Raw genomic sequence first — 20,174 nt, forward strand, 5'->3', positions numbered from 1 at the left:
TTCAGCTGTAGTAGGAGCCACCTTGTTCTTCACTAGTTGTTCAGTCGTGTCTGACTCTTTTGCGACCCCACGGACTGTAGCCCCATGGACAGCCTCCTTTGTCCATGAGATTTCCCAGGCAAGAATACTGGAGTGGGTGCCATTTCCTTCTCCAGGGGATCTTCCTGACCCAGGCAGGGATCAAACCCACATCTCCTGACTTGGTAGGCAAGTTTCTTTACCACTGAATCACCTGGGAAGTCAGAAGCCGCCTAGAGGTGGAGAAAAAAAAAGAAATGAGAACCAGCTGCGAGGGCCCTTTAAATCCCGAGCCCCACCCCTGAGCCTGCCCTGTCGGGAAGTGATCCCCTGGGCTGGGTGCTGGAGTTTCCCCGAACTGAGGAGTCTGTTGCAGCCAAGCCACACTTCTGGATGTAAGTACTTCATAAAGGCCCCAAATCCCCAAACCAGTGAGTGGGACCTTGTGGCCCTCAAGTCCCCCTCCAGCTCTGTTGTGCCTTCTTGGGGCTTCAGCTGGGGCAAGTGGTCCCTGAACCAGAACTAGGGGAAGATGGATGGCGGCTTAGCCTTGGGAGGGTTTGCTTTCCTTGGTTGTTTTTTTTCTTTTTCTGGCTTCTGATGTAAAGGTAGATGAACTTGTCACCTTGCCGATACCCCCAGACCCGAAATCTCAGGCCTTTCTGACCTCCAGCTCCCCCATCGGCAGTAGGGGCAGAGGAAACCTAAGGGATCCATTTAGACTCCCTCCTCGAGTGAGATTGGTCCCTGCCAGATTTATCTTGCCTGTCCCCTTGAGCTCTTAGAATGTAATCTTTTTTCCTCCGTTGACATTCCCCAGCTCTGCAGACGTCGAGGTTTTCCCCTCTGCCCTGCTCAGGGCTGTGCCAGCTGTGGGCCTTACGGATCATTTGAGAAATCATTGGCAGAGTAATCTTAAGGAAGTCTTGATTTCCAGAAGACACAGAGTTTGCTGAGCAAGGCTCTGTTTGGTTTTTGTTTTTGACGGGGTCGGGGACGGGGTGACCAAACTGAAAAGAGGAAGCTCTATTTTGGACCCACTGGCCTGTAATTCTGGGGATCTTAGAAGCACAGAGGGTTGGGGGGGGGAGTAGTAGTAGAAGTAGGTTGTGCCCTCTTTTCTCTGCTCCATATCCGGGTGGGCCCCCCAGATTTTATGAGGAGAAGGGCTGGCAGTCACTAGGGTGCCAACTGACTCCCAGAAGCTTCTGCCTGTCGCCACCCTTGGCACACAGGACACCCAACCTGCCCTGGGGGCGAGGCTTTCTGGGCAGATCAGCTCTCTAAAGCCATGAGCACGTAGGGCAGCCGCCTTGAATGGCTACTCGGGCCTCCTTGTTGGGTGCTGCCTTCCTAGGTTGCAGAGAATACCTTTGAACCGCACTGGCACTATCTCCTAAAGAGTACCCAGCCCCACCTGGGTCCTGAAGTCCTGACTCTAGAATCTACTGACATTTCTGCTTGAGAACCCACACTACTTCCTGGTTTGGCGGCTCTGCAGACACAGTACCTGGGGTGGAATTCTGGCTCCATCCCTTGATCACTGTATGATTCTGAGCAAATTCTTTAACTTCTTTTTTTTGTGTGTGTGAAGTTGCTCAATCATGTCTGACTCGTTATGATCCCGTGGACTGTAGCCTACCAGGCTTCTCCATCTGTAGAATTTTCCAGGCAAGAGCACTGGAGTGAGTTGCCATTTCCTTCTCTAGGGGAATCTTCCTGACCCAGGGATCGAACACAGGTCTCCTGCATTGCAGACAGATGCTTTACCGTCTGAGCCACCATCTCTTGATCACTGTATGATTCTGAGCAAATTCTTTAACTTCTAGGTTCTTAGGAGGATTAAATGAGTTAATTAAAAGCATTTACCACAATACCAGGCCCAAATTAAGTTATTAATGAGTAGGAGCTGTTACAGGGGGAAGTGAGAGGCACTTCCCACAGATAGAAATTCCAGAACCTCGCTCCTGGAAACCTTGTGAAAGAGTTGGTCACTCAGTTGTGTCCAACTCTTCGACCCCTTGGACTGTAGCCAGGCTTCTCTGTCCATGGGATTTCCTGGAATCCTTAGTCCGTGGGTATGGGGTGAGGCCTAGGCATCAAGATGACCAGCTGAGTCCTATGATTGGGCGATTTTAGCAAATGTTGATCTGGACCAGGGGTTCTGAAGCCTGGTTCCTGGCTCACTTCCAATCTAGCTGATCTTTGCTGTCAATGACTGGCATTAATTGTTAACATCTGGGAGTTGTTCTTTAGTTGCTGAGTTGTATCTGACTCTGCAATTCGATGGACACTAGCCCACCAGGCTCCTCTGTCCACAGGATTTCCCAGGCAGGAATACTGGAGTGGATTGCCATTTCCTTCTCCAGGGGATCATCCCGACCCAGGGATGGAACCCAGGTCTCCAGCATTGCAGGCGGATTCCTTACCCCTGAGCCACCAGGGAAGCCCACATCTGGGAGGCAGGATAGAAACAGGATCAGCATCAGCCTGAGCTGGCAGAGCTGTTCTGTCCCCAGAACAAGCTGCTGCTCCCCAAAAGTGGCCCAGCAGGGCCGGAGCTCAGAAGATTTTCCTCGGAAGAAAAATTTCCTAAAAACTTTGCTGCTACTAAAGAAGTGGCTTATGTGAGAGAAATCCTCAAGAATTTCCACTCTAGTCCCCTAAAACAGGAAATAATCTCCCTAAATAGGGAAGCTGTTTGGTAAAAACAACCTCTCTGCAGTCCCTGAGTAATGCGATTCTTGAATTATCTAAACAAAGACTAGAATGTTTAAAATCAGTGAAGGGAAGCTGCAAAGATGAGTTCTGTTTTTGCTTGAGTTTTCTGTGTTTTTTCCTAAACCTACGCTTAATAGAGGGCTTCCGTGGTGGCTCCGTGGTAAAGAATCTACCTTCAAAGCAGGAGATGCAGGTTTGATACCTGGGTCTGGAAGATGCCTTGGAGAAGGAAATGGCTACCCGCTCCATATTCTTGCCAGGAAAATCTCGTGGACAGAGGCATCTTGCAGGCAAGAGTTGGGCACGACATAGCAACTAAACAACAAATCCACTACAAACAAAACTTGATAGAGGTGGGGGCAGTGGGTACCAAGGCTGTCTGCACCCTTTCCTCCAACCTCAGGCCTGCCCATGGCTTGGGACCAGGGGACTTGAGCGCTGGCTGGGGGGCTACTTGGACCTGGGGGTGAGGGGCTGGGAAAATACATGAAGCTTTCTGTATTTGAGGAACAGTTTGCCATCTGGATTTATCTTCCTCCTCCTAGCCACCCTTCGTCCATTAGACATAACCCAGTCTTTAACCCCAGGAAGCAGTCAGTTTTATTCCCACTTCAGTCTAGGAGAGTAAGGCTCAGAGGCTAGCAAGTGGCCCAAGATCCTATTAGCAGAGACAGACCTCAGTCCTTTCTGTATATTACAGTCAATGGAAGAGCTTTTATATATAGCAATATTTGGACCCCACCCCTGACCAGTTAAATTGATCTCCAGAGATGGGTGGTTTTAATATCCAGGTGATTCTAATGTACAGTCAGGCAGGGTTGAGAGGCTATTACAGAGCAGAGCTGCTCCATACTTTATGCCCAAATCATTGGGGATCTAGTTCAAGAGCTGACTGATTCAGCAACAGGTCAGGAGAACCCGAGATGCCACGTTATTAACAAGCTTCCAGGTGATGCTGTTGCTCCTGTTCGCTGCAGCCCCATACCTCATGTGGCTGGTCGACCAGGCATCTGCTATTTAAGATTCATGGCCATTCACAACTGACCCTGAAAATTGGACCTGTGATGACTCATTTATTTAATTTTGCTATAGCATGTTTACTCTTGAGCCAAAAGGGGTCAAGAAATTACCTCTTAACTGGAGGATAAAGCCAGTTTCTTCTCACAGGCTGTTTCGTGTTCTGCTAGTGCAACACTTGCCCCTCCCTCCTTTGTCTGTGGGATGCAGCTGGGGGAGACTGGTCTCTGAGACTTTGGGTGAAAGTGACTGGTTCTGGCAGGAGCCTCATGAGACATGAGGGTCAGTGTGATCAGGCCAGTCTGGACATGTACCCAGAGAACAGCCTAGGGCACAGATATCGGAAGCAGACACTGAAAGGAAGTTTCAGTGAATTTAGGGAGCTGGGACCAAACTCGGGGCTTGGGCAGGACTTTCTAAAGTTCAACATAAAATTGTCTTCTGAGGGCCCTGGTATATTGAAAGTAAAATGCTCTAACTGTACACGTCATCTGGCAAACCACAAAAGCCTGTATTTGATACACAAACATGCTGCCCTAGTCAGGTGGTTTCCCTGGATCCCTGAGAGACCCTCTGAGGCTCACGTCTACTTCGGGGATGGCAAGATGGAAAAGGCAAAGTCTGTTTTGTAGGGGGTGGAGTTTTTTAGTGTGTGCATTGGTGGCACTGTGCAGCATGCAGGATCTTAGTTCCCCAACCAGGGATCCACCCGTGCTCCCTGCACTGGGAGCACAGAGGCTTAAGCACTGGACTGCCAGGGAAGTCCTCAAAGCCTGTACTTGGGTGAACTTAGCAGGTGATCTTAGGTGGAAGGCACAGCTTTGGGGCTGAGGAGGTGGTTGACCAGGGAGGTGAGACAGAGTCCCGGTACTGAAACAAGAGTAGTTAACAAGGGCTTGGCCTTGAAACAAGACAGGAACCCAGCCTGATTAGCTTCAAGGATGATTCTCAGCTGAGTCACTGAGCTGGGCGAGGCTCTCGGCCCCCCAACTGGGCCCAACTGGGGTGACAGATGGCGGAGAGGCTTCAGCTGCAGGGCGTGAGGGATCGTCCAAAGGAGCCTTTGGAGGCTGTTCCCAGAGCCTGCTTCCCAGCCTTGTGTGGCCTTCTAGAATTCAAGTCTTGTGGGGCCTCCCAGAGCCCTGCGCTCCCCTCCGCTTGCAGCCCTAGCCCTCCCTTCTCCCCCATCTGGCTTTCTGGCCAGGCTTCCACTGTGCAGAGAACCAGGAAGAGGCTTCCCTAGGCTGTCAGATGCCCCTTGGCTATTCTAGGCCCACAGCTTGGGTGACGCACAAACCTGTCACCTTCCTGATCAGTAAACATGTTTAAAGCGGATATGCTGGGTGGGATAAGGGGCCACCATAGTTCTAGGTCACATCCTCCAACTGGATAGGGAGGCTGGGCCTCAGCTGCAAGCCACACACAGTGCTTCTCAGAGCCAGGCTCTATTCCAAGTGCTTCATAATAAACTCCATTCTCATAGACTTGGGCTGATGCCCTATCCATCCCGAGTTCAAAGTCCAGGACACGGGAATAGGGAGGGCAAGGGACTTGTCTAAGATCACCCATTCATAGTGAGACTTAGAACCAAGATCCAGGCAGTCCTAGCCAGGGGAGGGGGGATGCTTTTGTGGGGCCCTCTCCCAGGGAATGGAAGCACAGCTGAGCAGGATGGGCAGTAGAGAAGAAGGAAAGCAAAGGCCAGGGTAAGAATGGGGAGAGCAGAAAGCCCACACTGGGTTTTTCACACACTACCTGAAATCAACAGAAGAGGGAGCTCTGATGTTAGGAAAGTTAAGGGTAATCAACCTGACAAAAGGGCAACAGAAAAGTATCAAGATCAAATCGCATACAAAGTTGCAAGAAAAAGGAGCAGAGAATCATAGCCCTCAGGATACAGAAAGTGTACCAAGAAAACAGATGAAAACTGTAACCTTTGAAAATGAGGTAAGACATTAGAACATTGGGCTTCCCTGGTGGCTCAGCTGGTAAAGAATCTGCCTGCAATGCAGGGGACCTGGGTTTGATCCCTGGGTTGGGAAGATACCCTGAAGAGAACTACTCCCCACTCCAGTATTCCAGCCTGGAGAATCCCATGGACTGTATAGACCATGGGGTCACAAAGAGTAGGACACGACTGAGCGACTTTCACTTCACCAGGCAAGAGAGTGGCAGATCAGAATTGTAAGTGACCCCTAGCAGTCTGGCTGAATCCGTGCCCCTAGCACTGCACTGCGTGCCACTGGAGAGACACAGGACCAGGTATTCCATCAGGATGAGAATCTAATGGTGCCAACGACTTGTGTGGCCTTGAACGACTCATCCTCCCTACCTAGGACTCAGTCACTTAGAACTACACTGTCGGTCTAATATGGGGATCAACTAGCCACATGTGATTAATTAAAACTTTAGGACACTCTCACCTTCTGAGATGACCCATATTCTGTCTGTGGAGTGTTTCTCTCTAAATAAATCCACTTCTTAAAAAAAACTTGAGTTTCTCAGTCACACTGCCACATTTCAAGAGTTTGGTAGCCACATGCAGTCAGTCCAAAGACCACACTGATTATTTCCATTATTATAGAAAGTTCTGTCAGATGATGCTGAGTTGGAATTTTTTTGGCTGCGCTGGGTCTTCACTGCTGCACCTGGGCTTCCTCTAGTTGTGGTGAGCGGGGGCTACTCATTGTTGTGGAGCACAGGCTCTAGGCACACAGGCTTCAGTAACTGCTGCGCACCGGCTCAGCTGTGGCTCAGTTGCTCCACAGCATGTGGGATCTTCCCTGACCAGGGATTGAATCCATGTGCTCCGAATTGGCAGGCGAATTCTTTACCACTGGATCACCAGGCAAGTCCTGGGAGGTTTTAAACAGGAACCACACAGGTGATGTGGGTGCACTGGCACAGGTGTAAGACAACGGGGAGTGGTGGGGATTGTGGTTAAGCAGGAAAGCTTGTGACCCATCTAAAGAGCTCAGCAGCTACTTGGCGCTCAGCAGTTTGTCACGTGGGAATGTAGGGCCTGGCTCATTCGTCAAGAGAAGCAGGAATCGGGAATTTATAAAAAACTTACAATTTTCTAAACAGAAGAAATTTTTCAGATTGTGTGGATCAAGTAAAACCCTTGAGCCTCACCTTCATCCCATAATTTTGTGGCTCCTGCCTCTGTTTCCTGTGTCAAGCCACTTTCCCTTCCTCTTTCTCACTTCCCATTTCTTTCTCACCCAGGTTGAAAGCTAGATGAATGGTGGAGTAGATGGGTTCCACTCCTTTTTTGGTGGTGGCTTCAACACTTTTGGACTGGGACTTCCCTGGTGGTCCAGTAGTTAAGACTCCTCCCTTCCAGTGCAAGGGGCGCAAGTTTGATCCTTGGTTAGGGAACTAAGATCTTGCATGCTGCACAGTGTGGCCAAAAATATTTTAAGTTGGACCAAAGTCTCAGAGGGCAAGGCTTTGAATTCCCTAGTAAATTTGATTCCTTTTGTGTGATTCCAGGGGACATGGCCAAAGTTCAAGGCATGCTGGAGGGAGGCAGGACTGGGGTTTAGGTAGGCGGTGTGACATTCCTGAACAGGCTGAGCACTGGATGTAACCACCCAGGATTCAGAAGCAGGTAGGGTGGGGGTGGATGGAGTATTCATTTACTCCCTTTCTCCTTCCCACCCACCCCTACCCGTGATGGCAGGGAGTCATGGGTGGCAGCAGACCAGAGAGAAGTGGGAAAGGACTAGACACTTTGGTGTTGCTAATCCGGCATCAGTTCCATCAGGGATCCCTTCCTCGAGGGGTGGCCTATATCTGAACAGTTCATCAGGATTGCCTACCATGCAAATATTCTCAGGATGTGGGCTAATGTTTGCATACAGCTGGGGCCCTCAGGATCCCCTGAAATAAAGGAGCCTGCCCCCTGGAGGATCCAGGGAGCTCCTCAGAGCCTCTGCCCTCTGCACCGTACTGGGGCGGGGAACCCCCACAGCTCTGCCAGAGGCTGACCACCTTTCCCAGCTCGGTGCATTTCTGCCTCCTCCACATTGGGGGTTGAACATCGGGAAAGTTCTGATCTGAAGCCGCCTCCAGGGGAGTTCCCTGGTGGTCCAGTGGTTAGGACTTGGTGCTCTCACTGTCGTGAACCCAGGTTCTATCTCTGGTGGGGGAATTAAGATCCCACAAGCTGCGCTGTGTAGGAAGCTTGAGGGAGGTAAAGTTGATGGGAATGAGGGAAAAGAGTTGGCAGAAAACTGTGGGCTTCTGTGGTTAACTACATCAAGCATCTCTCAATAGAGATGAGGTCTGGATGGGCTGCCCTGGGTGGGAAGAAAGAAAGAAGTGAGTGGGGGTTGGTAAAGGATGGAATAGCCTGAGCTGAAGGAACAAGGGCCCTTTCCCCTATCACCCCAGGCAGTCTTTACGTCAGCCTCATCCCAAGCCCCCCGAACTCACCTTTTGTCTTCTGCCCACCTCTGTGTCACTCTGCTGCCCTGGGCTCAGGAGTCACCATGTCGATGGAAGAGTCCATCATCCGCATCCCGCCATACCACTACATCCACGTGCTAGACCAGAACAGTAATGTGTCCCGCGTGGAGGTCGGGCCAAAGACTTACATCCGGCAGGACAATGAGAGGTGGGTGGCCAGCACTGGGCCGTGGGGACATCTGGGGCCAAGGAGGGCCTGGGAGTCTGGCTGGCATGATGACCCATCTCCTCCTTCCTGTTCCTGAGCAAGACTGGCATTGGTTCGGGTCACAGGAAGCTGTCTCTCCCTTTCGCTGCCTCCTTCGGGACTAGGGACAGGGGTCTGAGTCCTCACACTGCTTCTCGCCCTCCAACAGGATCCTGTTCGCTCCCGTGCGCATGCTGACGGTCCCCCCACGGCACTACTGCATGGTGGCCAACCCGGTGGCCCGGGATGCCCAGGGCACTGTGCTGTTTGATGTCACAGGACAAGTGCGGCTCCGCCACGCGGACCTGGAGATCCGGCTGGCCCAGGATCCCTTCCCCCTGTTCCCAGGGGAGGTGCTAGAGAAGGTACCCGGCTCACCTTCCCTATACCCACTCTCTTGTGTCCTGCCACCTTGACCTAGGGCTCAGCACTGCTTTCTGGAGGGAAAACAAATTGGGGTGGTGGGAGGGGGTGGGGATGGTAGGGGACATTTGCTGGTTCTCACTGGGACAGAATTGACTGGATGCCCCCTCCCTCACCTTCCCCAAATACCCTCTTCCTCTTCACATGCCCATGTCAGACCTTTGAAAGCTGTCGGCCTATCTCGCCACCTAACCTTCCAGGCTCCAGAGCCTGCCCGAAGCTCCTGGCCAGTCTGGCACTCAGTGACTTGTGCCGAGAGTAAGCATTTCATTCCCTCAGACAGTCTCGGCCGCCAGTGGGCCAGATCAGCTGTGGTGGACCAGCTGAGGCCCAGGTGCCTGTGGTCGCTCCACGGGAAGGCATTGCAGGCCTGAAGTACCAGCTGGGCCCTCGTCCGTGTTGCCCTCCGGCCCTGGGTCTGAGAGTGAGGACACCTTCATTTCTGCGACATTTCTTGACCTTCACTTCCCTCAGGAGTCCCCTCTACCAAACAATGCTGCTGCTTCTCTTCTGCACTGGGTCTGGTGACCATGAGGCAACCTTGAAAACAAAGCCTCACACTTCAGATATGCCCGTCAGAGCAGTGTAGACCTTCCCACCTCCTGTTTCCTGAGCGCCCCAGTGCACACTGGGCCGTGAGATATTCACCTACTCAGCTTCCCTGATGTTTCTCCCACAATGCCCAGCAAGCCCTCTACCTAATCTCCTACCTGGAGTTCTAGTTCTAAACAGGATCTGAGCACTTCTGCAGAGGAAAGTACTTCCTTGGCCCTCAGCCGTGGCATCAACTCCATCTTAACTCTTAACTCTGTCAACCCCGTCTCAGCTCTTCAGGCCAGATGGCTCTGGGACCACCCCTATCTTGTACATTCCACTTGGGGTCATCTTTGGGGATGTGGAGAGATTGATGCTGTGGACTCTGACCTTGAGGATCTCAGTTGGCCTCAAGGGGTCACAGCTCTGAGTACCCCATGACTCCCCCCTGCTTCCCCTGTTAGGACATCACCCCACTGCAGGTGGTTCTACCCAACACCGCCCTCCATCTTAAGGCGCTACTGGATTTTGAGGATAAGAACGGACAGAAGGTGGTAGCAGGGGATGAGTGGCTATTTGAAGGGCCTGGTAAGTGTTTTTCTATCCAGCCGGGTTTGGGGTCAGAGGCTTCCTGCCTTCTCATTAGGGCCTTCATATCTTCTGACCTTCAAACCCTACCTCCCCCATCTTCCCTTCCCAGGCACATATATACCCCAGAAGGAGGTGGAAGTCATCGAGATCATTCAGGCCACAGTCATCAAGCAGAACCAGGCCCTGAGGCTGAGGGCTCGCAAGGAATGCTTAGACAGGGATGGCAAGGAGCGGGTGACAGGTGGAGTCTTGAAGTGTTCACGGGGATAGGGCGGGCTGAGCCTTGACTGTGGGGGTAAGTGGGGGAGGTTGGGGGCTGGCCACCTGTAGCCTGGAGGAAGTGCTTCCCTGGTATCTCTTGTCAGCTGTTGGGGGCTGCCTCATGCTGCTTCCCCCACTAACCTGACCCGGATCCTGTTGACATGGCTTTCCCTTCCTCTGACTCTGTCGTGAGCTGGGTCTGTCTCTAGACCAACAAAGCAGGTGTTTATATTGTTGCTGTGCCTGTGTATGCTCAGTCCTGACTCTTTGCGACCCCAGGGACTGTAGCCCGACAGGCGCCTCAGTCCATGGGATTGTTCCAGGCAAGAATCCTGGACTGGGTTGCCATTTCCTCCTCCAGGGGATCTTCCCGACCCAGGGATTGAACCCAGGTCTCCTGCACTGCAGGCAGATTCTTTACCTCTCGAACCATTGGGACTTCCTATGTTTATATACAACTAGCAATTGTTTGACAGACCTGTTGTATTAAACAAAACAAGGTCTTAACAAAGGCTAGGCTTAAGGAGCCAGGTGTGGTTCAAAAGTTTTACTGACCGCAGTTCCCTTAGGTCTTCCTGTAACCCTGAGGCACCACAGCTCCCATTTTCCAAATGACAAAACTGAAGCCTGGGTTTATGGCCAGAAAGAGCCAGGCTGGAACTTGTGCCCAGCACTCTTGCTTCTCTAGTAGGCTGAATGACCTCTAAGCTGTAATGCCGCAGTTCTGCCCACTTTGTGTCAGTCGCCCAGTCATGCCCAACTCTTTGTGACCCCTTGGACTGTAGCCCACCAGGCTCCTCTGTCCATGGAATTCTCCAGGTGAGAACACAGGAGTGGGTAGCCATTCCCTTCTCCAGGGGACCTTCCCGACCCAGGGATGGAACCTGGGTCTCCTGCATTGCAGGTGGATTCTTTACTCTCTGAGCCACCAGGGAAGCCCTTCTGCCCATTTTAGGGGAAGAAGAAAAAAGCTAGTCTCTGGAGCTTAGAGAAGGCCTACAGGGTACTGGCATAGCAACAACTTGGATGCTTGGAAGACCTTTTTTTTTTTTTTTTTTTTTAATCTCTCTGAGGTAGGGGTTGCTTTTCCTCTGGCCTCAAAAAAGGAAAAGAAGGACTTCTGTCAGGCTCTTGAGCCTGGGGGCAATGATCTCAAAGTGGTGTGTGAAGCCCTGCAGGTACCCTTTATCTAGGCTGCGGGAAGGGGCAGTTGGGGAGCAGGCTGGGTGACTTTTGACCTTTGCCTCTCCTCCCCGGCCCAGGAGAAGAATGGCTGGTCCGCTCCGTGGGTGCCTATCTCCCAGCAGTGTTTGAGGAGGTTCTGGATGTGGTGGATGCTGTGATCCTTACGGAAAAGGTCTGTGCTCTGGGGGGCCCTGGGTGGGAGATTCTCGGAGGGGCAGAGAACTGTGGCAGAAAATAAGATCACCTGAGGAGTGTCCTGGGTCACTGGAAAGGATTTAAGAAATCCTCCTGGGTTGGTAAACACTGGGACTCAGACCTGGAACATTTAGTGACCAGTGGGGTTCCCAGATCCCCCGAGGAAGTTAGTTGGAGGTGGGTTTACTGAAACCCCCCTAACCCCTTGACATCTTGCTCTCCAGACAGCCCTGCACCTTCGAGCTCGGCAGAACTTCCGAGATGTGAGAGGGGTGACCCGCCGCACTGGGGAGGAGTGGCTGGTGACCGTGCAGGACACGGAGGCCCACGTGCCAGATGTCTATGAGGAGGTGATGGGGGTTGTGTCCGTCACCACCTTGGGCCCCCACAACTACTGTGTGATTCTCGACCCGGTCGGACCAGACGGCAAGAACCAGCTGGGGCAAAAGCTTGTGTTCAAGGTAAGTGCCTGCCCCTCACCCAGAGGGGAATGGCCTGAGGCCCCGGACCCTTGTCCCTTCCCTCCTCCCACCCCAGGTACGTGTTCTAGAAACATCAAGCTGGTTTCGGCTCCCTCTGTGCACACTTGTCTCTCTCTCTTGAGAATACAGTGTCACTGATCTTTCTGGCAATCCCTGACCTCAGGTTACCCACAGTCTCTCCTGGGAGCGCCTCCCTGACCTCCGTGAAGACAGACCCAGAAACTCTCATATTTCACATCTCTCTCTTCTGGAAGCTTTGTCATCCTGCATCAGACAAATCTCTTGGTTTGCCCTTCTCCCCATCCTCTACCTCATCCCTTCTGTGAACTATATGTGGGACTACCAGAGCTGGGCAGGCCTCTCCTATGACAGTCATAGATATGTGGGGCTTTGTGAGGTGTATGGTCTCTGTTGTGCTTAGTTCTGCTGTTGTGCCATGAGAGCAGTGTAGATTGCCTTTTTTTTTTTTTTTTTTAAATCAGAGGATAATTGCTTTACAATATTGTGTGGTGTAGACATCTTGTAAGTGAACCAGTACTGCTGTGTTCCTGTAACATTTTATTTGCAAAAACAGGAGGCAGAAAGAATAGAAACAAATATCCATCAGTTGATGAATAACTGAAAAATATGGTATATCCATTCAATGGCATGTCAATCAAAAGGATAAGATAGTCTTTCTGGGGTGGCGGACACTCATGTTCTTGAGAGAATTCAAAAAGGTAAAAATCAAAAATGAGGTTCTAATATGTCTTACAACATGGAGAAACTTGAAAGCATTATGCTAGGCAATAGAAGCCAGGCATAAAAAGACCACTGATTGTATGACTCCATTTACATGAAATGTCCAGAGTAGGTAAATCCACATACAGTTGTTGGGGCGGGGATGGGCGGTAACTACTACTGGATATGGGGTTTCTTTTCAGGATGATGATGATCTGGGATTAGGGAGTAGTGTTGTTGGGCAACTCGGGATATTCCAAAGCAACTGAATTGTATACTTTAAATAGGTGTATTTTGTAATATGGGCTTCCCAGGTGGCGCTAGTGGTAAAGAAGCCACCTGCCAGTGCAGGAGATGTAGGAGAAATGGGTTCAGTCCCTGGGCCGGGAAGATCCCGTGGAAAAGGGCATGGCAGCCCACTCCAATATTCTTGCCTAGAGAATTCCATGGACAGAGGAGCCTGGCAGGCTACAGTCCATACAGTTGCAGAGTCAGCCATGACTGAAGCGACTTAGCACATGGGCACATGTTTTATAATAGGTGGGTTATATTGTATTATGTTATATTAAAAAATAGTCAGCAGGCCAGATTTGGTCCAAAGGTCAGAGATGGGAAACTCTGTACTACACCACCGTAAGGGAATAAAATGTGGGAGAAATAAAGCAATAATAGGTTAATTCTTAACTATTGAGCTTGTGAGAACCCAGACCTTGACACTTCACAGAATCTTTCCAGGGCAGGTTTGATCACATCTACAGGGATTTGTGAAGAGTCTCAGTCTAAATAAATGATCTGCTGTATGATGAGGTGGGGAAGGGACTTTGGTGGGGGGGGGTACAGGGGCTTCTGTCCTCAACAGAAGTCCACGATCACCCAGGGCTGAGGGAGGTACCATCAGAGGGCTCCACAGTCCTGGGAGGCGACGGCTCCTGACTCCACTTCTCCCTACCAGGGAGAGCAGTCTTTCTTCCTCCAGCCTGGGGAGAAGCTGGAACGAGGCATCCAGAATGTATATGTGCTGTCAGAGCAGCAGGGGCTGCTGCTGAGGGCCCTGCAGCCCCTGGAGGAGGGGGAGGGCAAGGAGAAGGTCTCCCACCAGGCTGGTGACCACTGGCTCATCCGTGGACCCCTGGAGTATGTGCCGCCCGCCAAGGTGGAGGTGGTGGAAGAGCGTCAGGCCATCCCACTGGATGAGAACGAGGGCATCTACGTGCAGGATGTCAAGACCGGAAGGGTAACTGTGGAGGGGTGGGCGCTGTCACTGCCGGGTGGGTGTGGTGGCGGCTGGTCTGGGCGAGGGGATGATGCAGATGGGGCGGTGGGCAGTGGAGGTGACAGAAGAGCTCCACAGCGTTGCTGGCAGCATCTGAGCCAGCTGGCTGCAAAAGACCAGGGCGTTTTCTGGACTTCTTGCCTTCCCTTTGCCTTAAATGGTGGTTGAGTTGTTCAGTCATGTCCGACTCTTGCGACTCCATGGACTGTCGCCCACCATGGCTCCTCTGGCCATGGGATTTCCCAGGCAAGAATACTGGAGCAGGGGATTGTCCCAACCCAGGGCTCGAACCCACATCTCCTGCATGGCAGGTGGATTCGTTACCACCGAGTCGCCAGGGAAGCCCCTGTCTTAGTTAATTTTAAATGTTAGCATTCCTGAGCAAGAAGATGAACCAGATTTGAGGATGGGGACTCAACCCCCAAGGCATCTAGATCTGGCTCCGGCATAAAGGTCTGACTGGGATGCATAGGATCATACCCTTTTCACATACCCTTTTCCTGGTGGAATCCCTCTTTGTCACCTAAACCTTGATCTTGGTTTGACTGAGGACCACATCTCTAGCCTCTTTTAGGACTCTAACCTACAAGTAGAGTTCAGAATCCCAGGAAATGTTAGTGTGTGAACTATTTCCTAGGGTTGCATCTGTCCCTGGGGTGCCCTCCAAGCTGCCCTATGAAGGAAAATTCAAGAACAATATTGGAACATAACCATATACCAAATTCTTGGCACTAGACATGCAAGATATCGTTCATTCCTCACCCCTACCCTCCATTTTGCAGATAAGGAGCTGAGAGACACGGGGTGGTGGGGGCAGTGGGGGCAGATAGCTGCCCAAGATGACCAAGCTCACAGAGTGTGAACTTGAACGCAGCCTCCTTCTGGAGGCCACCTTTAACCAGGATGCTGCCCTGCCTCCTGGATCACTTCCGCTTTAGGGCTGCCAGGTGGGTCTCTTTCCATCTTCCCTTCGCTGGTGACATCCCTTCTTATCTTCCAGGTGCGAGCTGTGATTGGGAGCACCTACATGCTGACCCAGGACGAAGTCCTGTGGGAGAAGGAGCTGCCTCCAGGGGTGGAGGAGCTGCTGAACAAGGGGCAGGATCCTCTGGCTGACAGGGGTGAGAAGGAGACATCCAAGACCCCTAAGCTGTCCACTCCCCGGAATAAGACCCGCGTGGTCAGCTACCGCGTGCCGCACAATGCTGCGGTGCAGGTGTATGACTACCGGGAGAAGAAAGCCCGGTGAGCAGTGGCCTGGGTGGCTGTGCCATCAGGGGGCTGTGGCGGGAGGGTCTCTCCAGGCCTCTGACCCCCGGCTCTCTCTGCAGCGTGGTCTTCGGGCCAGAGCTCGTGTTGCTGGGTCCCGAAGAGCAGTTTACAGTGTTGTCCCTCTCAGCTGGGCGGCCCAAGCGTCCCCACGCCCGCCGCACGCTCTGCCTGCTGCTGGGGCCCGACTTCTTCACCGACGTCATCACCATCGAGACAGCGGACCATGCCAGGCTCCAGCTGCAGCTTGCCTACAACTGGTAAGGGGCCCCGGGGGGGGCACCGTGAGGAGGAGATGCCTCCTCAAGTGCTGAGCCCACAATCAGGGCGGAGCACCCAGCTCCATGCTGTGGTCAAGGGGCAAACCCAGGGTTCATGCAAATGCAGTCTGATGCTGGAGGGGAATGACAGGGAAGATGTGGGCTCGCCTGGAGCAGGATTTGGAGGGACGTGGGTGGAAGACACTCACCAGCTAAACTCCCATTGGGAATTCAGCCAAAAAGACTGTGTGTGTGTCTGTGTGTGTGCTGGGATGATCAGGTGGTCAAGAGCAAGTGCTCTGAGGCCAACAGGTATACCACTTGCTAGCCACGGGCTGGGCAAGCACTGGGTGCTTTCCACAGGTTCCCAGTCTGTAAAATAACAGCGTCACCATCAATCTCATGGGGCTGTGGATAGGATGCTATGAGAACTAGAACAGTGACCCATCTGTAGTTAAAGCTCAAATGGCAGTGATGAGAGGGGAGAGAAAAGTCAGACCCAGAAGCAGTGCTTGACAACTCCCAAGCACACCCTCCTCACCTCTTGGCTGAGTGCCTGGGACATGACAAGAGCAGCTAGCTGGACACTGGCATCTTTGGAGCCACTGCAACCTGACAAACCGAGGGGGCCTGGTCCCGGGAACCATACCACCTGGGTTCAACTTTCTGGCTTGGGAGGACCTGCTGTATGACTTAGAGTCTGTCATTTTAACCTCTCTGGACCTCAGTTTCCTTGTCTAAAAAATAAAAATTCCCACCAAATAGGGTGGTTTGAGTGAATGAAACGGGAATGTGTAAGTTTCTTAGGACTTTACCTGATACATAGCAGATGCTAATTAGCATTCTCTGTCATGAGACCCTGCCTAAACCACAGAAGGTGGGTGTCAATGTCCATTTTTGAAGACAAGAAAGTTGTCTTTGCTCACAGGCACTTCGAGCTGAGTGACCGGAAGGACCCCCAAGAGACGGCCAAGCTTTTCTCAGTGCCTGACTTTGTGGGTGACGCCTGCAAGGCCATTGCATCTCGGGTGCGGGGGGCCGTGGCCTCTGTCACCTTTGATGACTTCCATAAGAACTCGGCCCGCATCATTCGCACTGCTGTCTTTGGCTTTGAGACCCAGGAAACCAAGGGGCCTGACACCATGGCCCTGCCCCAGCCCCGGGACCGGGCCGTCTTTCCCCAGAACGGGCTGGTGGTCAGCAGTGTGGATGTGCAGTCGGTGGAGCCCGTGGACCAAAGGACCCGGGACGCCTTGCAGCGCAGCGTCCAGCTGGCCATCGAGATCACCACCAACTCCCAGGAGGCAGCTGCCAAGTGAGTGAGGCCTAGGGGCCTGGCTGACCACGATGCCCACTGTGGGCCCCGCCTCTCACAGGTCCCCGCCTCTTACGCACTGCCAGGACCCCAGTGACACAGCACCCTCGGTGGTCAGCCTGCTGTCCCCCTTACCAGCAGAGAGCCTGGGCCACTGAAAGTGGAATAGATGCTACCTCTGCTTCTGTGGCTTTTCACCTTGCTGGCGCTGGAACCCAGATTCATTTCCGCAGCCTTCCAGGCACTCTGGGGTCCAGCCCTGCTTCCCCCACCTCGCCTTCCTGCCTTCTCCCAGGGCTCATGTGCTCCAGGCCCATAGCTCCTTTCTGCTCCTCAAGGTGGGAACTCGGCTGTGCATTGAAGGCCTTCTGCACTGGCTGCTCCCTCTGCCCGGAGTTGTTCTTCTGCACTTGAGGGCAGGTTCCTCCTCTGGCCTCCAGAGTTCACCTCCTTGGAGAGCCCTTTTTCTACCCCAGCTGAAGCAGCGCCCTCTTTGCCCAGTCATGTTATTGTAGCAACCATTTCTCAAAGAGCTTGTCACTGTCTGAAATCTTGGTTCACTTGTTTTTTCCCCCACTGGAAGGTGAGTCATATGAATGCAGGGTCATGGCCATGTGCACTGCACCTAGAACCACCCCTGGTTTACGTAATATCCATGCTGCGTTTTCATTTGCATGTCGAGGGCCTCTCCTCGGCCAGTGCTCCCGGCCCTTGGAGTTCCTATTCTGGCCCCACTCCCAGCGTCTTACCTGTCCCGTCTCCCACCCAGGCACGAGGCTCAGAGACTAGAACAAGAAGCCCGCGGCAGGCTTGAGAGGCAGAAGATCTTAGACCAATCGGAAGCTGAGAAAGCTCGCAGAGAACTCCTGGAGCTGGAGGCTCTGAGGTGGGGTGGAGAACTGGCAGAAAAGATGGCAGAGGGTCTTGGAAGAGCAGCTGATGGGGGGAGTGTGTGTGTGTGTGTGTATGTGTGCGTGTGTGTTCACTCATGCTGCGATAGCACAAGTCAAGGGTAGAGGAGGGCGGGGCTGGGCTTCCTCAGGGGCCTCCCTGACTTCTCTGCACCACCCTCAGCACCGCGGTGGAGAGCACCGGGACCGCCAAGGCGGAGGCCGAGTCCCGAGCTGAGGCAGCGCGCATCGAGGGAGAAGGCGCTGTGCTCCAGGCCAAGCTCAAGGCAGAGGCTTTGGCCATTGAGACGGTGCGTGGGGGAGATGCCTGTGAAAGGGTGTGGCCTTGGGGTCTGGAAGAGGCCCGGTCTCTGAAGCCACGAGGGACACCAAGCACCCTAACAGAAAGCCCCATTCAAGTGTGTTGGGGTTTGTGGAGTCCTTTGCCCTGTTTCCATTCACCTAATACCTGCTTTGAAGGTAAGGATAATAATTACCCATCCTACAGACAGGCATTCCCATACTGGCCAGCTTTGTGCTAGGTATGTTGTTTTTACAGGCAAGATCTTGAAATTCCATTATGGGTAGGAATTCTCTCCATTTTACAGAGGGAACTGAGTCTTGGATTAAGGAGTTCCCAGGGGTCAAAAGAAGAGGGCAGCAGAGGCTGAGTGGACATGAATTGGAGCAAGCTCCGGGAGATAGTGAAGGACAGGGAAGCCTGGCATGCTGCAGTCCATGGCATCACAAAGAGTCAGACACCACTTTGCGACTGAACATACACAGGGGTCACTAGTTAAAATTGGCATAGCCAGGGTTCACCCCTAACTGATAAGTTTCCTATTCCATCCTTTCCATCCGAGGTCTCTCAGGATATCTGGCTAGGTGACTTGCTAGATACATCTAGGGGCCACCCAATCAAAAGAATGCTGGGTTTTCCCTTTCCAGGAAGCCGAACTTGAGCGAGTAAAGAAAGTACGAGAGCTGGAGCTGCTCTATGCCCGGGCCCAGCTGGAGCTGGAAGTGAGCAAGGCCCAGCAGCTGGCTGAGGTGGAGGTGAAGAAGTTCAAGCAGATGACAGAGGCCCTGGGGCCCAGCACCATCAGAGACATGGCTGTGGCAGGGCCGGAGATGCAGGTGAGAGTGGGGGAGAGAGTTCAGGTGTGGGCGTGTGTGGATGTCTGTGCGTGTGGATGTGTGTCCTGGGACCATGTTGGAACCAGGAAGACAGAGCCAGGGAGGCAAATACTTCTAGAGAGATGTCGGGGACAGAGAGACAAGAGGAGGTGGTGGCTTGGACTCTCCATGTATCCCGTGTTCTGATCCATGTCATTCCAGCATGGGGTCATATCAGGCACTGCACTGGATTCAGTGAGCTCCTGGGAGGGCGGTAAACTGATGGGATGTCAATCCATGACAAGTTGCTTCAAAAGAAGTCAAACAGGGCAATACGGAGAAGGGGGAGGAGAGGCTGCAGGTTAGCTGGGTAAGGGGGCGCCCCTCTGAAGAGGGGATACTCAAGTTCTGCACAGTCGATGAGGGCTTCCAGTAGAGGCTCCAAGGTGTGTTTAAGGAACAGAAAGGTCTGGATGGCTGCCACCTGGCAGGTGAAGGGCGGGGAGTGCAGAGCTCCCGGAGGCAGCAGCCAGAGCTTCAAGGTTCTTGAGGCCTGGGAGAGGATGAAACCTTCAGGCTCCTCTTAATGGTCTTCACTTGTCACTGAATAGTCCTGAGGATGGCTTGGGCAGCAGCTGCCGTGTGAGGGCCGAGAACAGGGTAGCCCCCCTCCCAGACAGGCGGCCGAAGGGACGAGAGAAGGGACTAGGTTCTGACTGCATTTTCACCCGCCTCTTGCTCCTTCTAGGTAAAATTGCTGCAGAGCCTGGGCCTAAAATCCACCCTCATCACCGATGGTTCCACGCCCATCAACCTCTTCAACACAGCCTTGGGTTTGCTGGGGCTCGGGGCTGAGGCCCAGCCCCCAGCCAAGAAGCCCACCGGGGGACCCAGCGTCCAAGAGGGCTTGCTTCCCATCTCCACTGCTGCCCCCCTAACTCTTGGAAACAACCAGGTTGTGCCTTAGCTCTGTACTGCACTGACAAATAAAACCGACACTTCTGGGCATTTAAAACCCTCTTCTGTTACCTTCAGTCTGTTATCACAAGGGAGCTTAATGGTGGTGGGGAAGAGATCCTCTGAAATCTTGATGGTTACTACAGGCCACCCTCATCTTGAAATGGAGAGGAAACTTAAGACAGGGAGAAGACTAACCCAAAGTCAGGCTGATGGGAAGGTGGACCTAAAGTCCCTCTCAGCAGCCAGACTATCCCTTCAACAGTCAGCTCACCTAGGTGCCCGTG

The 20,174-nt window shown here is 52.8% G+C and overlaps 1 protein-coding gene across 1 annotated transcript; it reads left to right on the forward strand.

Moving 5' to 3' along the window:
• Positions 1-306: 306 nt before the first annotated feature.
• Positions 307-19,948, forward strand: MVP (major vault protein). The gene is made up of 15 exons (XM_027527241.1): positions 307-413; positions 8,245-8,377; positions 8,586-8,781; positions 9,838-9,961; positions 10,074-10,205; positions 11,488-11,582; positions 11,830-12,066; positions 13,760-14,041; positions 15,081-15,325; positions 15,412-15,609; positions 16,538-16,924; positions 17,694-17,810; positions 17,999-18,125; positions 18,763-18,951; positions 19,679-19,948. The coding sequence occupies exons 2-15, from the start codon at positions 8,253-8,255 to the stop codon at positions 19,895-19,897; spliced, it is 2,673 nt and encodes an 890-aa protein (XP_027383042.1). The 5' UTR covers positions 307-413; positions 8,245-8,252; the 3' UTR covers positions 19,898-19,948.
• The last annotated feature ends 226 nt before the right edge of the window (positions 19,949-20,174 follow it).

This window comes from Bos indicus x Bos taurus, chromosome 25 (assembly GCF_003369695.1).
Source record: "Bos indicus x Bos taurus breed Angus x Brahman F1 hybrid chromosome 25, Bos_hybrid_MaternalHap_v2.0, whole genome shotgun sequence".
In the NCBI taxonomy this organism is placed as follows: domain Eukaryota; kingdom Metazoa; phylum Chordata; class Mammalia; order Artiodactyla; family Bovidae; genus Bos; species Bos indicus x Bos taurus.